The sequence below is a fragment of the Elephantulus edwardii genome, unplaced genomic scaffold (genome assembly GCF_000299155.1).
Source record: "Elephantulus edwardii isolate Elephantulus edwardi_28Jun2011 unplaced genomic scaffold, EleEdw1.0 scaffold00017, whole genome shotgun sequence".
NCBI classification, from domain to species: Eukaryota; Metazoa; Chordata; class Mammalia; order Macroscelidea; family Macroscelididae; genus Elephantulus; species Elephantulus edwardii.
In genome coordinates, this window is record NW_006399767.1 from 2,694,545 (window position 1) to 2,709,730 (window position 15,186).

General features: G+C 40.1%; 1 protein-coding gene across 1 annotated transcript in view; it reads right to left on the reverse strand.

Moving 5' to 3' along the window:
• The window catches only part of TFAP2D (transcription factor AP-2 delta (activating enhancer binding protein 2 delta)), a 76,241-nt gene that overhangs the window by 46,387 nt on the left and 14,668 nt on the right, over positions 1–15,186 (reverse strand). The window contains exons 4-5 of the mRNA XM_006881918.1: positions 13,592–13,757; positions 13,322–13,440 (exon numbers count right to left, since the gene is read on the reverse strand). Of these exons, the coding sequence (XP_006881980.1) occupies positions 13,322–13,440; positions 13,592–13,757 (285 nt within the window). The remainder of the gene's footprint in view (positions 1–13,321; positions 13,441–13,591; positions 13,758–15,186) is intronic.

Sequence of the window (15,186 nt, forward strand, 5' to 3'; positions counted from 1 at the left end):
AAAAAATTATAACCACAATGTAGAACAATTCATCTTTTGATTTCCTGACTGCAGTGTGACAAGAGTGTTGATTGTAGAGCTGAAATTGTTAACCACCTCCATCTCTTCACCATCCATCAAGGTGCTGCTACATGGCCCAGTGATGAGAATCTTAGTTTTCTTGATGTTAAGTTTCAATCCATGTTGGAGACTACCATCTTTGACCTGTAGCAAACACCTCATGTTCTCTTCAGTTTCAGCATGCAAGGTTGTATTATCCACATAAAGCAGGTTGTTGATTAGTTTTACTCCAATCCTGATGCCACATTCCTCCTCACAGAGCCCACCCTCCCAAAAGATCTGTTCCACATACATACTGAAAAGGTATGGAGACAGAACAAATCCTTGACGCACTCTCTTCCTAATTATGACCCTCCCATGCAGTGTCTTCTTTCTCTGTTCTGATGACTACTTCTCGGTCTGCACTGGGGAAGGCTGCTGTCAGGGACCTACCTCTCTAACGTGGTAAAAAGCAACAATGTCAGTCTAGAGACTAAGACATGCCTGATCCAGGCTATGGACTTGTCAATTACTTCCTATGCATCTGAGAGATGGACAATGACTAAGGATGACAGAAGAACTGATGCCTTTGAGTTGTAGTGTCAGAAAAGAATACTGAGCAAACATATCTGTCCTGGAGAGGGTGAAACCAAGTTACTCTCTGGAGGCATGGATTTTAAAGCTCCATCTCAAATATTTTGGGTACATGGAAAGGAGAGACCAGCCTTGGAAAAGCATATCATGCTTGAATGGGTGGAGGGACAGTACAGGAAAGGAAAATCCCACATGAAGTGGATTGACACAGTAACCGGGGCAATGGGATTAGGTGTGTCAGAGTTAATGAGACAGCTCAGAATAGGGCAGGGTTCAGAGCTATTGTACATAGGATTGCTATGAGTTATAGATGATTCAATTGCACATAATACCATGTAGAGCAATCTTGCAATGTCTATCAAAATGACGTGCAAATTCTTTTGACCTAGTGAAAGGATTCCCAGGAATTTGAGAAGATATATTTGTAAAGTTATTTTTCTATGTGTGAAGTTATGCTTCACTCCACTGTAAAAAAAATAGCCAATGATCACAAATATCTATATGCAGTTCAGTAGGTGGTTGTTATTAAATGCTGTCGAGTAGCCTGTGACTCATAGTGACCTCTATGCCCAATAGCTCTGAACTCTGTCCTAACCTAAGCCAATCTTATTGTCTCCAATACACCCGGCCCCATTAGCCTAGTCATATAGTGTTAATCCTTTTCATCCAGGGTCGTCCTCTCCTGTGTTGTCCCTCCACCCTTCCAAGCAGGATGTCCTTCACCAAGGACTGGTCCCTCCTGGCAACATGCCCCAAGTATGTGGGACAGAGCTTCAAAATCCTTGTCTCCAGAAAGTAACTTGGTTTCTCCCTCTCCAAGACAGATCTGTTTACTCCATTGGCAGTCCACTGTATGTTCACTACTCTTTTCCAGAGCAACTCAAAGACATCAATTCTTCTCTGTCATCCTTAGTCATTGTCTGGCTCTCAGATGCATAGCAAGTAATTGTGAATGGCCTGGATAAGGCACACCTTAGTCTCTTTTGACTGACATCTTTGCTCTTTGAAAGTACACTGGAGAGGTCCTTGACATCTGACTTTTCTAATCCAATTCATCTTTTGATTTCCTGACTGCTGGTTCTAAGAGTGTTGATTGTAGAGCTGAGCAAGATGAAATTGTTAACAGTCTCAATCTCTTCTCCATATATCATGGTGCTGCCAGTGGTGAGAATCATTGTTTTCTTGATGTTGAGCTTCAATCCATGTTTAAGGCTGCAGTCCTTGACCTATTGCAGCAGATGCTTCAGGTCTCCTCAGTAGGAGACTAGTTAGATAAATAATGGTACCATCATTCCATAGAAATCATGTAGTTGTTTAAAAGCATGGAAACCTTGTAAGACTTAATAAAAAATGAATACTAAAAGAAGATGTAAAAAAGATTACAGAATAGTGTGCACACAAAAAATTGCAATCCCAGAAGCACATAGTTCAAATCTACCAGCTGCTCTGCAGGACATGGATGAACAATCTCCTTCCATGAGACTTACTGTGTCTAAAAAACTCACTGGACAGTCAGCTATGGGTTGGGCCCAACTTGAAGGCATACAACAATGACAGCACATACCTCTCTATTTGTTGTGCTGCACTGGGAAAATCTGCTGCCAAAGGAAAAGAGCAAGGAAATTAGTTTAAAGACTAAGGTGTGGCTGTTCTGAGTCATGTCTTGTCAATTAATTCCTATGCATCTAAAAGTTGAACAATGAAGAAGGATGATGGAAGAATTGATGTCTTTTATTTATGGTGTTGGAGAAGTACACTGACTATCCTTTAGACTAAAGAACAAACAGGTCTCAGGAAAGGTAAAACCAGGGTGCTCCTTAGAGTTAAGGATTGTGAAGCTTTGTCTCACATACTTTGGGCAGGGGACACTGTTGTTGGGAGGGGACATTATGAAAATAACATTACGCTTGGGAAGGTGGTGGGTTAGAACACTCTCAACAAGAAGGATCAACACAGCAGCTGTAGCAATGGGCTCACATCTGTCGGAGATTGTGAGGATGGTGGGGGATAGGGCAGGGTTTAGAACAAAAACCAGTGGATTGTGAGAAGTGGAAGCAACGTCGAAAAGCAAAGCTGAAAATGAGCAAAGTACATTAGATGAAGCATCAATCTTGAAACAGAGAATAAAACAAAATTATTATTAAGACTGGACTACACACCTGTTTCTTTACAGAAGCACCACTATTTGCAAGAGTAAGTAGCAAGCTGGACCAATGGGGACAAAGACAGGACTGAGCCAGATATACTTGGATACATTCACGTCTTTGTGCCATAGCCACCGAGGATAAGAGCAGGGGCTTACAGATACCTCAAGTTACACATAGTTAAGATACAAAAGCACGTGTGTAGTGTCTCACCTCTCATGTCTGTATGCAAATTGAGCACGATGCCTAATCATTTGACTGTTAACCTAAAGGCCAATTGTCTTAATTACCCATTGCTTTGTAGAAGAAAACACATGGAAATCTGCTCCCATGAAGATTTCTGCCTATGATACTCTATGGAGCAGCTCTACATTGCCTTTAGGGTCATCGTGAGTCACAATCAACTCAATAGCCAACAAAACCAGCATGGCAACACCCTTTCTCACCACGAATGATGAAATCATAGCATGCAGTTCAGAGGAGAGATATTAGGAAGTGACAAAAGGATTGAAGAAGATAGCCTCTGCAGTGGTAATTATTTGTCTGAAAGGATACCACTTCACTGAGACCACAGAAAATCCTTAACACATATCAACTCTTGGGAATCAGATCGCAGCTAGCAAATTAAAGGGAGCTCTGGTGGCCTAGTCTGTAGTGAGTGGGCTGCACTGCTAACTCAAAAACTGGCCATTTCTGATGGCTTGGATCAACCAGCAGATACACTTAAGAAAGATGGATATTCTCTTCTTATGTAATTTGCATACATTTATGATTTCATGTTTAAGGCATTTTTAGATCAATTAGTAGTATTCCTCTCTCCTCCCAACAGTTTGAAAGTGGTGTGAAGGAACGTTTGCAAAGTTGAGAACACTGCTACTCTGCAAAGCTATTTGTCTTCTATTGTCTAGTGCATAGGGAACTCTGGTGGCACAGTGGTAAGGAGTCATGCTGGCAACTGAAAGACACTTGGTTCAAATCCACCTGCTCCATGGGAGAAAGATGAGCAATCTCCTCCTACACAATTTATAACTTCTGAAAATCCACTGGAGGGTCAGCTATAACTAGGTTCCAACTCAACAGCAATGAATTTAGAGTTTGATGCTACATGGTGGCAGGTGTTTACACAATGAATTTATTTCTATAAAAGACACACAGGAAGGTAGTATAGCAGATATTGCAAGAATACTAGAGGAAATATATTCTTCCCTACATACTACAAACTACAGAATTATTAAGAAGATTCTGCCTAGAGACTTTTTCCTAGTGTCCCAACCTACACTTGCACTTAGGTGTGATCATGAGACTGGTTCTTATAGAACGTGAACCACAATGATGTAGGTCACTATCTGGCAAAGAGAGTAAGGTGCTACACACTGTCCCCATCATGTTTTCCTTATCTTTAAGTTGAGTAGAGAATTGCACTGCCAATCCAAAGGAAGACAGTTCAAATACCCAAGTTGTTCCATGGGAGATAGGTGGGCAATCTTCTCCCATGTAATTTCCAGCCTCCAAAAACCTGCTGGAGGGTCAGCTTTAAGTCAGTTCCTGTTTGTGACACATAGCAACAAGAAGATCCAGAGGAGGGAAGCTCTAGCGGCAAGAAGCTGTACTGCAATCCCAAAGGCACACAGTTCAAATCCACCAGATGCTCTGCTGGAGAAAAGGAGGGACAATCTCCTCCTGTATCAGTAGGATCTGATTTAACGGTGCACCCACAAAAAATAATAAAATAAAATAGAAAATTAAAAGAAGATCCAGAGGAGGGTATGGAAAATATAGAAGAAATTTGGATCCCTGAAAGAGACTATGAATAAGGACCTCAAAAAAGGAATATACATGTCAAATTGCGAATAAAAAATAACTTTTAACATGTTAAATCACTGGGGAAAGAGTGTATATTGTTATAGCAACTTGTATCCTTTTATTACAGATCTTACAAGGAAGGAAACGAAGCATAGTCAGGTGAAGTAACCAGCCCCAAACCAGAGAGTATTTTGATAACTGTATTACCAAAAATTGATATGAAGGTGTGCTGGGCTAAAAGATTTTTCAAGTGACACAATGAGCTTACATGTAGCATGAGTTTAAAGGCAGTGTTTGGGAGTGTACATTCTTCTGAAGCTGAAGAAGGGAACAAGAATAACAGTGGGTTTAACTAATGCAGAATGAAGGGGTTGTATATTAGGAAATGATTCTTTTTCACTCGGCTGATTTGTTATTTATACACTTCCCTGCCTTGTGGACTGACACAGTGACTGCACCAGTGAGCTCAAGTTCTGCAGCAATGATGAGGAGGATGGAGAAATATCAGGCAACATTTTATTCTGTTGTGCACAGGGTAGCTATGACTCAGAGCTGAGTCAGTGGCATCTAACAATAACAGGAACAACTGCCTTACACGGCTTTGTTATTTTAAAAAAAAAATATAATTTGGCCTTCTATGACGACAAACTGTAGCTTACGCATTTATGTTAACTTTCATAAACTGTGCCATCAAAACCCGAGGGATTACCTGAGAATGCCAGGTGAGCTTTCAGAAATGCAACGGAACTTTCCCAGGAAAGCACTCCAATGAGGCAAAAGGACGTTCCTCTAGCAACACTCTGTAACATCAGCTATTTTGAGAAACCTCTGATGAGAAGGGAGTGACGAGCCTGGCCTGGCTCACAGCACTAGTTCTTCCTTGCGGCTTCCATCAAAACAGCAACAATGACATGACTATGTTCAAATCTTACTCAGAAATGGGCAGAGATGAAAACTTAAAGTCATTCAAAGTTGACTCCACGAGATCGAGTTTCAACAAAAACCAATCGATGTTAACTGCTAAAAAAACTAGACCAAACTCATGGGAGGTGATTGAATTCAGCAAGGTATTTTAGGAGAATTAACTAGGAGTCCTAGCTAGACTACTCCATTAGAGTTTTACAAAGTGGGATGTAATGGCAATGGTCTTAAGTAGCTACCTGTAAGGGTAGCTACGTTAGTAGCTGATTAGCATAGTCTGGGGAGAATTGTGATGCTAATCTAAAGGCCATGTAACCCATACTGGTCAAATCTACCAGAGGGAGAAAGACAGGTGATCTTCTCTTGTGTCATTTATAGCTTCAGAAACTTGTCCAAGGGTCAGCTATGAGCTGGTTCTAACTCAGTAGCTGTAATTTAGACATTCTTTTCATTCTAAAATATGTACATATGAACTTATGCTGAAGATTCAGGAGATAAAGGGAAGATGCTACTTAAAAAATTGTGGAAAAAGAGAATTCTATTTTTAAATGGGCAGAGGCCAAAGAAACCATGTGAGTGACCAATAAATTCCTGAAGGAATGCTCTGAATCTTTAGCCATTCTACCTGTTGCCAGTGAGCAGAAGGCAATTCATACACCACTCCATTGGATTTTCAAGACTGTAAAATGGGAAGAGATTGCTCATCTTTCATCCCCCAGTCTGTGTGGTGAATTCAAACTGTCAGCTTTTCAGTAAGCAACTAGGCACATAATACACTACACTACTGGGACTCCTTCATTAGCCATTGTCTTGGGGTTCTGTCAAGTACGATCAATAGCAACCTTACGAACAACAGATCTGAACCCTGTCCTATCCTACGCCATCCTCACAATCTCCGACGCCCTCAAGTCCATTGCTATAGTCACTGTGTCAATCCACCTGGTTGTGGGTCTTCCTCTTCTTTGCTGTCCCTTCACCCTCACAAGCATGATGTCGCTCTCCAAGGAATAGCTTCTTCCAGTAACATGCCCAAAGTATGTGAGATGAAGCTTCATTTTTGCCTCCAAGGAGCATTCCTCCTGCACCTTCCCTAAAACATATCTATCTGATTTTTTTTTTGACAGTCCATTTAGCACTCTTTTGCAACACTGCAACTTAAAGGAATTATTGTTCATTGTCAAGCTCTCAGATGCATTGCAAGTGACTGAAAAGACCAAGGCCTGAATCAGGTCCATCAAACTTAGTCCTCAAACTGACATTATTGCTCCTCAATAACTTGGAGGGGTCCCTGACTACAGACTTTCCCAGTCCAAGACATCTCTTGATTGATAGTACCAAGTGTATTGATTGTGGATCCAAGTAAGATGAAGTTGTTAACAGTTTCAATATTTTCTACATCTGTCATATTCTTTTCTATAGATCCAGTGGCTAGTATTTTTACTTTCTTGACATTGAGATGCAATCCATATTGAAAGCTGCAGTCTTTGATTTTCTTCAGTAAATGCTTCAAGTCCTCCTCACTTTCAGCAAGCAAGGTTGTATCATCTGCAAAATGAAGCCTATTGATGAGTCTTCCTCTCACCCTGATGCCCCATTCTAATTCAGAGTCCAGCTTCTCGAATAATCTTTTCAGTATACAGAATAAGGAGACATAAATTAAAACAACAAACAGAAATCCTCTAATCCCAGCAACTTTGTTGTTATTGAGTTCTGTTGTGTTGAAAATTACTCATATCTGTCCTTTCAGCAGACTTTTAGAAGCAGTAAACAGAACAGGAAGAGACTGCCTATCTTTCTCTCATGAGCAGTTGTTGTATTCAAACCACATACCTTTGAGATGGCAGCACAATTCCTTAGCCATTAGAGCTCTAGGAAGAGTGAAGTTCAACAGCAAGGTTCATTTACAACAGAAAACATGCTGACAAGGGTATGGAGAGTGTGGAATACTCAGATATAGCTATGAAAAGATGCGACCACTTTGGAAATAGTATACCTTCTTCTTAAAACATTAGAAATAGAAATATCAATTGATCTACCAAGCCTACTATTAGTTTTTCTTGTGTACTGTGAAGTCATAGTTGACCCATAGATGACCCTCTGATGGGTTTTCAGAAGCAGCTAACCACCCAGGAGGAGATTTTCCATCCTTCTCCCATGGAGCAGGTGGTGGCCTCAAACTGCATGCCTTTGTGATTGCAGTGAAGCTTCTTGCCACTCGGCCACCAGAGCTCCCTACTATGTACCATAGAAATAAGAGCTGACAAAAGAACAGATATAGGAATACTCATATTCATTGTAGCACTTTAAGTAACTACAATAGTAAAGACACAGAAGCAACCTAAGGGATCAAGAGATGAATAGATACACAATCTAGCATACATACACAAAAGGGAATTCTATGTAATGGTAAAGAGTGGATTATATCAGAAATAAAACTATAAATGTTGTATGTGCTCACTATTAGAAAAAGTTAAGGAAATCTGTACACACAGAAAAAAATATTCCTTAGTGATTGTAGGCATAGGAAGAGAGGAAGGAAAATCAGAAAAAAAATAAAAGGTCAAAAGATCATATCTTTACGAGAGAGCTAATGAGCCTTTTTGGTCTACTAGGAATCTATTTTTAAAGCTTCTAGAGAAAAGAATACCTAAAATATTGCTGGCTTTTTTTTTTTTTAAAGTTTACTGGAGAGGAAAACTATCTCCTGAAGACCTAGTCAATTGGTAAAAATACCATACAGTTCTTACAACCTAAAACTAACTGTAAAAACAGAACAAATTTGAAGACCTGAGTCAAAAACATATGGACTAAAAAGTGAACAAGGCCCAAGAGTACTAAAAAGAAGCATCAACTATGTCAATTCCCTAGGAGGGTAATAGAAAGCTCTGGTGGCCTAGTAGTAAGAAGATGTACTGCCAACCCAAAGCCATGTGGTTCAAATTAACCAGCTGTTCCTTGAGAGAAAGGTGAGTAATCTCCTCCAGTGTGATTTATGGCCTCTGAAAACCCACTGTGGGGGTCAGCTATGAGTTGGTTCCAGTAAGATGGCACATAATAACAACAAAGAGGCTGATGTATCAAATTTGGGTCACTTATTAAACCAAGCTACTCCTTGGAGGCAAGGATTCTGGGGCTTCGTCTGACATACTTTGGACATGTTGCCAGGAGGGACGGGTCCTTGGAGAGGGACATCATGCTTGGGAGGGTGGAGGGACAGCGCAGGAGGGGAAGACCCTCTATGAGATGGATTGATTCGGTGACTGGGGTAATCGGGATGGGTGTGTCAGAGGCAGTGTGGTTGGCGCAGGATAGAGCAGGGTTTAGGGCTGTTGTGCATAGGGTCGCTATGAGTCGAAAACGACTCGACGGCACATAACAACAACAACAACATACATATGGTGTAAACCCAGAAGAATCCCAAAACTGTGTAAACCCAGCATCATCTGCAGAATCCCAAGGACCTTGAGTCCAGTGTGGACACGGCAGCTTAATGGCTGAATAGGAGTCAACAACTATCACCACCAACCGTCTTGGAATGTGGGAATAAGAAGATACAGGAAAGGCCTAACAACAAAGGTCATCCCAGAGCTAGAATAAAACTCATTTTCATTTAAATGGAATATTCTTGCCTTCAAATATTAGTTTCTCCTCATGTCCCAAGAAAACTTGAAGTTTTTCCAACTGTGTGTTATGACTCATGAGTGACTCATGACATAAATTTAGTGTATTTAAAATGAGAAAAAGAATATGGGGTAGAGTGAAAATATGGCACATGGGAAAGAAATAGTTACGATTACGTGTGTGTGTGAGAGAGAAAGACAGAGAAAGAAAACTTATGAAATATCTATTGTAAGTTGAAGGCTGCAGAAAAGTCACTTTGTCCCTAAATTTCTTTTCCACAGTTACACCAAACTGCCTAAAAAAAAAAAAAAAAGTAACACCAAAGATTTCTTCCTCTAGTATTTAAGAATGTAGAATTCAATATTTTATATTTTATTTAATAACATCAAAGGTTTAAACTACCATTGAAAAATTACTTCATGGAATGAAGGAGAACAGCATTATAAGGTTTTCTTTTCATTTAAACTTTTAAAAGGGAAAACAAAAAAATAAACTGTCTCCTGTAATATATTAAATCAAGGTTCATCCTTAAAGGGATTAATGCTTTCTCGTGGACATGACATTGTTGTGGAAGTAAGAAAGTTACTACTAGCAATTTGAATGTTAATTTCTATGCTAACAATAACAACAACAGATCTAAATCACAACTATTTAGGGGATTTTAAGGGTACTCCAAGTAAGGGGAGTCTAAAAATAATAACATCATCCATTTTATCAGTCAAGGCTGATATTTATATGCCAAATGAATGGAACACACCTTAGACAGTTGTGTGACAGGAAAACTTACTGAAAGAGAAGAAGGTTAAATCACAAAGATCCTGTCCCCTTCTTATTTGCACAGGTCAAAGACTTCTCTGTAGAGCAATCCAATGCTTTTGGCTACCAGGAAATCAATTAGAGTCACATAGAAAGTAAAATATGACTTTTAAACCCAAGAAGGGAAAGGGAAAGGACAAATCATTGCTTTGAGGCTATTATTGTTAGTCTGGGCAAAGAGGGCCAAAGAGAAGAGTGAAGAATTCAGAACTCAAATGCGGATGGTCTTGCTTGTTGAAGATAAGAAGAGAAAACGGCCTTGCCTGTCTGGCTAAGCTAGTGGGTAGCTCCTTAATCACAATGGAATGTCCCTCCCTAAAGACTCTGTTTATAAAAATCCTCCCCAGTAAGTTCACAGTGTGACTTCCCATTCTGCCTCTCCAGGATGAGGAACTCACCCGGGAGCTCCCCTTTTCCCCCCTTTAATAAAGCTGCATTAAGCTTTCTCTCATTAACTCTGATTTCTTCTTTAAGTCCACTAACCTAACCTAACCTAATAATTATGTTTTTGTTAAGGTGACAGAAAAATCTGGAAATGGATAATGGTCACGAACATCAACCTGATGAATATAACTAACGTCTGTAAGTTATACACACATGTTAAAAAATTCTGAAATGGTAAATAATTTGCTACACACATATCCACCCCTACCTCAGGGTTGGGGGTGAGGAGGAAGAATCATAAACCTTTTTAATTACTCTTTGTATTTCAATTTACACTGGTCATATTGGTATGTTCCCAGACACAGTGTAGAAAGGGGTTTTTTTTTTAGGGTCCTTAATTTTCACATTTCACAACTTTCAGGGGAATTTGCAGTTAATCTGAGTAATAGGAAGGATTCTCAAGGAATATTTTAATCAATGACCCTTAAACCTCATTGCACCTTAGAATCATCTGGGCATTTTAAACATATATGTCTGGGATTTATCCCAGAGATTGTGTTTCAGTCAGTTTGAGTTTGGGACTCAGGCTGTCTTTCCTCTGATGATTATGTTATGAATTTGGGTTTGATAATTGACCACATGTATGATTTGGTGACTTGGTGGTAAGGAGTTAAACTGCCAACTCAAAGGTACACAGTTCAAATTCACTAACTTCTTCACGGGAGAAAGACAGGCTATTTCATTCTGTGAGATCTACAAACTCTGGAAACCTGCTGGACAGTCATCTATGTATGAGTCAGTTCCAGCTGGATGGCATAAATGGCAACCAAAATTACCAAGCAAGTATTTTATTCTATTTTTTCTACAATCTGTGGCTATATGTCAGCTCTAGCCGATGGTGACTCTATGTGATTTCCCCCCCCCACTTTGCTTCCCTTCTAAAATCCCAACAACATCCCTTCATATATTTTCTCCTGCATCACAAAAAAAGGCAAAAATACTCATGTTCTTCAGCATGTTGTGATTATTGTTATATACTGTTGCATTGGATCCAACTCATAGCTGACCATGCAGAGAGCTTGTAGAGGCAGTCAATAACCCAGGAGGAGTTTGCTCATCTTTCTTCCATGGAACAACAGCTGATGGATTAGAACTGTGTGCCTTTGTGTTGGCAGAGCAATTTCTTACCATTAAGCCACCAGCGCAATCTGATCTACAGCACAGTAATGCTTATTAAATACTAATGGTCAATACACGGCTGTGGTTGTTATTATCATTATCACTATTTTGGCACCAAGTACAAAAGTTGTGACTAGTAAAATTGTCAAAGCAATCTTGCCAAAACCATGTCAGAGTTGTACAAAAAATATTATGGGCTGAAAATCTGGAAGAGGACAGGTGATTATTTTGTTTCTCGCTCACTTACTACCTCTTACCATGCACTGCAGACAAATGACTCATGTGAAAAAGTTAACATGAGTGTGTTTGGGTAAGACTCGGCAAAAAGATCCCTAACTTTGCTAATTAAAAAGCTAGCATTCTGTATTATAAAAAAACTTATTTTTGGCACATAAATGATCCTGTACACAGTTTAAAGTAAAGAAATAACTAAGGCACCAATAACACTTCTTAAAAGACAGTTGCATGACAATGTACAAAGTTTAGACCTTACGAAAAAAGCAAAGGGGAAAAGAAAAGTTGGGAGTAATGGGGAGTTGCTCTTGGTAATATATTTCCACTTCTATTTGTAGACCATTAGTTATTCTCAACCTATGACTCATAGATTCATAAAACTACCAATTTTTTTACTCTGCTTTAAGAGCTATATACTGGTTATTGTTGTTGGTAGGTGCTGGCAAGTCAAATATGACCCACAGTGACTGTATGAAAAATAGATCTGAACCCTGTTCTATCCTGTGCCATCCTCACACTTCCTGACACATCAGAACCCATTGCAGCAGTCATTGTGTCAGTCCACCTGGTTAAGAATCTTCCTCTTTGTCAACTCTCTACCTTTCCCAGCTTCGTTTGCTTTCCAAGGAATAGCCCCTCCTAGAAATATGGTATGTTAGGCGAAGCCTTATCATTTTTGCCTCCAAAAAGCACTCTGGCTGTACCTTCTCCAAGAAATATTTGTTTGTTCTCGTGGCTGTCCATGGGATGTTCAGTGCTCTTGTCCAACACAATAGCTCAAAGGCATCAATTCTTCTGTCATTTTCTCTCACTGTCCAGCTCTCCGATACATAGGAAGTGATCAAAAAGACCACGACCTGAATCAGTTGCACCTTAGTCCTCAAACTGACATCATTAGTCCTCAATAATTTTGAGAGGCTGCTTAATAGAAAAATATTCTGTATGTCATTTTGCATTGCCTTACAATCAGCTAATTTAGGATTGTCTGAACTTTAAATAAAGATGGCAACAGCATGACTCATTTTTTACTGTTGTTATTTTGTCAAGTATACAAATCTTTCTCTATAATCTTCTTCCATATTATTTACAACATTAGTAAATTATGGGACACTTTATGAATTAACTGAGCTTTATATTTATTGTCTCATGTAATTACTATTGTTGTTGTTGTTATGTGCCGTCGAGTCGTTTGCGACTCATAGCGACCCTATGTACAACAGCCCTAAACCCTTTTCTGTCCTGTGCCAATCTCATTGCCTCTGACACACCCATCCCGAGTACCCCAGTCACTGAATCAATCCACCTCATAGAGGGTCTTCCTCTCCTGCGCTGTCCCTCTACTCTACCCAGCACGATGTCCCTCTCCAGAGAGAGACCTGTCTCCTTGCAACATGTCCAAAGTATGTCAGACGAAGCCCCAGAATCTTTGCAATTACTACAGTCAAAGTTAATTGAGAAACACAGCACTATTTGTTAACTGTCCTATTAAATGGTATAGACAAGAATAAAATGGCATTACCTCCCAACCCTGAGCTTCAAAGGCTTGCCAACCCTTCAAGCGTGACTCTGGAGAGCTGAAATCATACCTTCAACTAAGGAGGTGAGGAGCGTCACATTGGCTGCTTTCCGTCTTCCTGCTGGCAAGTTCAAGCCCAACCTATCCAGCTTCTCTCTCAGGCAGCGGCCCCCATTCTTGGACTTTGCTCTATTCAAAAAAAAGAAGGAAAAAAAAACCTGAGAAGACTTGACCACATGGAGAAATCCACATAGGAAAGAAGACATAAAGACTGAAAGTTGAGAAGTGTGTTTTAATGCAGCCAGCAGATTCACAGTGCCAGAAAGCACTTTTGCTTTACCTTCTTAAAATGCCTCCCAAGAGCGAAGCATTGAGGCATTCAGGTGGTGAGAGGCGTCTCTTTACCTCAGCAATGGTCACCTTGTATTTGGAAGTGGAACTGAGAAGGGACAAACGACCAGGGACAGAGCAAAACAAGTCTGTGGGATTGACCACACAGGTGCCACCTAGGAGGGGGAAAAAACAACAACACATTAACAGTGACAAAGGAGATAAATACATGAGATGCAGTCAACATGAAGGGGCCACCTGGGTCTGGGAATGTATGACAACAAATCACCAGATCCTTTCAGAAATCTCTGAAGATGATCCTTCTGAAAATAACGCACAGGTTTTTCTTTTTCAACTACTGCACAGAAAATGTTAATGAGGGGTAATTATAATTTCAGAGAAAATTGGCATCTTATAAAGTTGTTACCTGGCTCCCACCTCCCCCCATCGAAAGACCAAGAAAACCCTAACAAACCTGCTGTCCCAAGTTAATGCCAATTCATATCAATTCTGAAGATCAAAGGAGAACTGCTCCATAGGGTCTAGAGAGCTGAAATCTTTACAGAAACATATACTGCCACATCTCTTGCTCTCATTGCATGATTGCATGATGGGTGGGTTCTCACTCCCAACTCCTGGTTAGTTGAGTACTTAAATGCTGTGCTACCAGGACCCTTTAAGAGGCCCACCAGTGTTAATTTCTATATCATGCATGTTGTTGTTGTTAAGTGCCGTCGAGTCGTAGACGACTTATAGCGACCCTATGAACGAAAGACCTGAACACTGTATCATGCATACCAATAAATATTTCAATTGTTGTTAAGTGTCAATGAGTTGAGAATGACTTATAGTGATCTTATGAACTACAGATCTGAACCCAGTCCTACTCTGCACCATCCTCATCAACTCTGGCATATTTGAGCCCATTGCTGCAGTCACTGTGTCAACCCATCTTATTGACAGTCTTCTTCTTTTACTGATCCTCCACCTCTCCAAGCATTATGTCCCTTTCCAAGGAACAGAGTGTAGAATACGATGGATAAATACCTACTCACACAAGTTGGAGATATTTTTGTCCAGATTTTATAGCAAGTTTTGAGGACTCTTATCAAAATTTATTGGAATTTTCATTCTTTTCTCCTCAATCATGCAAAGAAGACCCCATAGTCACCCATCCAATACCCAGACACCAGTAAAAGTCATTTACCCACCTCCCGAGGCTTCTGGAAGTTCAATTAAACAATTGTTTTTTGAGATTTCAGGATGGACTCCCTCTATCTCTGAGATCAAGAAATCCCCTTGAATTTTTTATTGTCCAGGAAGAATGGAGTGTCTTCCCTAACCTTGGGTAGCTAATGACTAAGTGAACACGAGAATGTAGGGGTTAATTACTGAGGTATTATGAGATGCTTCTGTAGTCCAATTCCTCCTTCACTGCAAAACCCCTGAGCCAAAGTCTGCTAATGTGGTGACCACAAAGCTCTGAGATCCAAGGGCTGAGATCAAGAAGCCTGAGGACAGAGTTTTTGTGGGCTCAGTGGGAATATCAGTGCAATCAGCTATTTTGGCTAGAAGACAGTGTGCACTTTAGCCAAGTTCCTGATA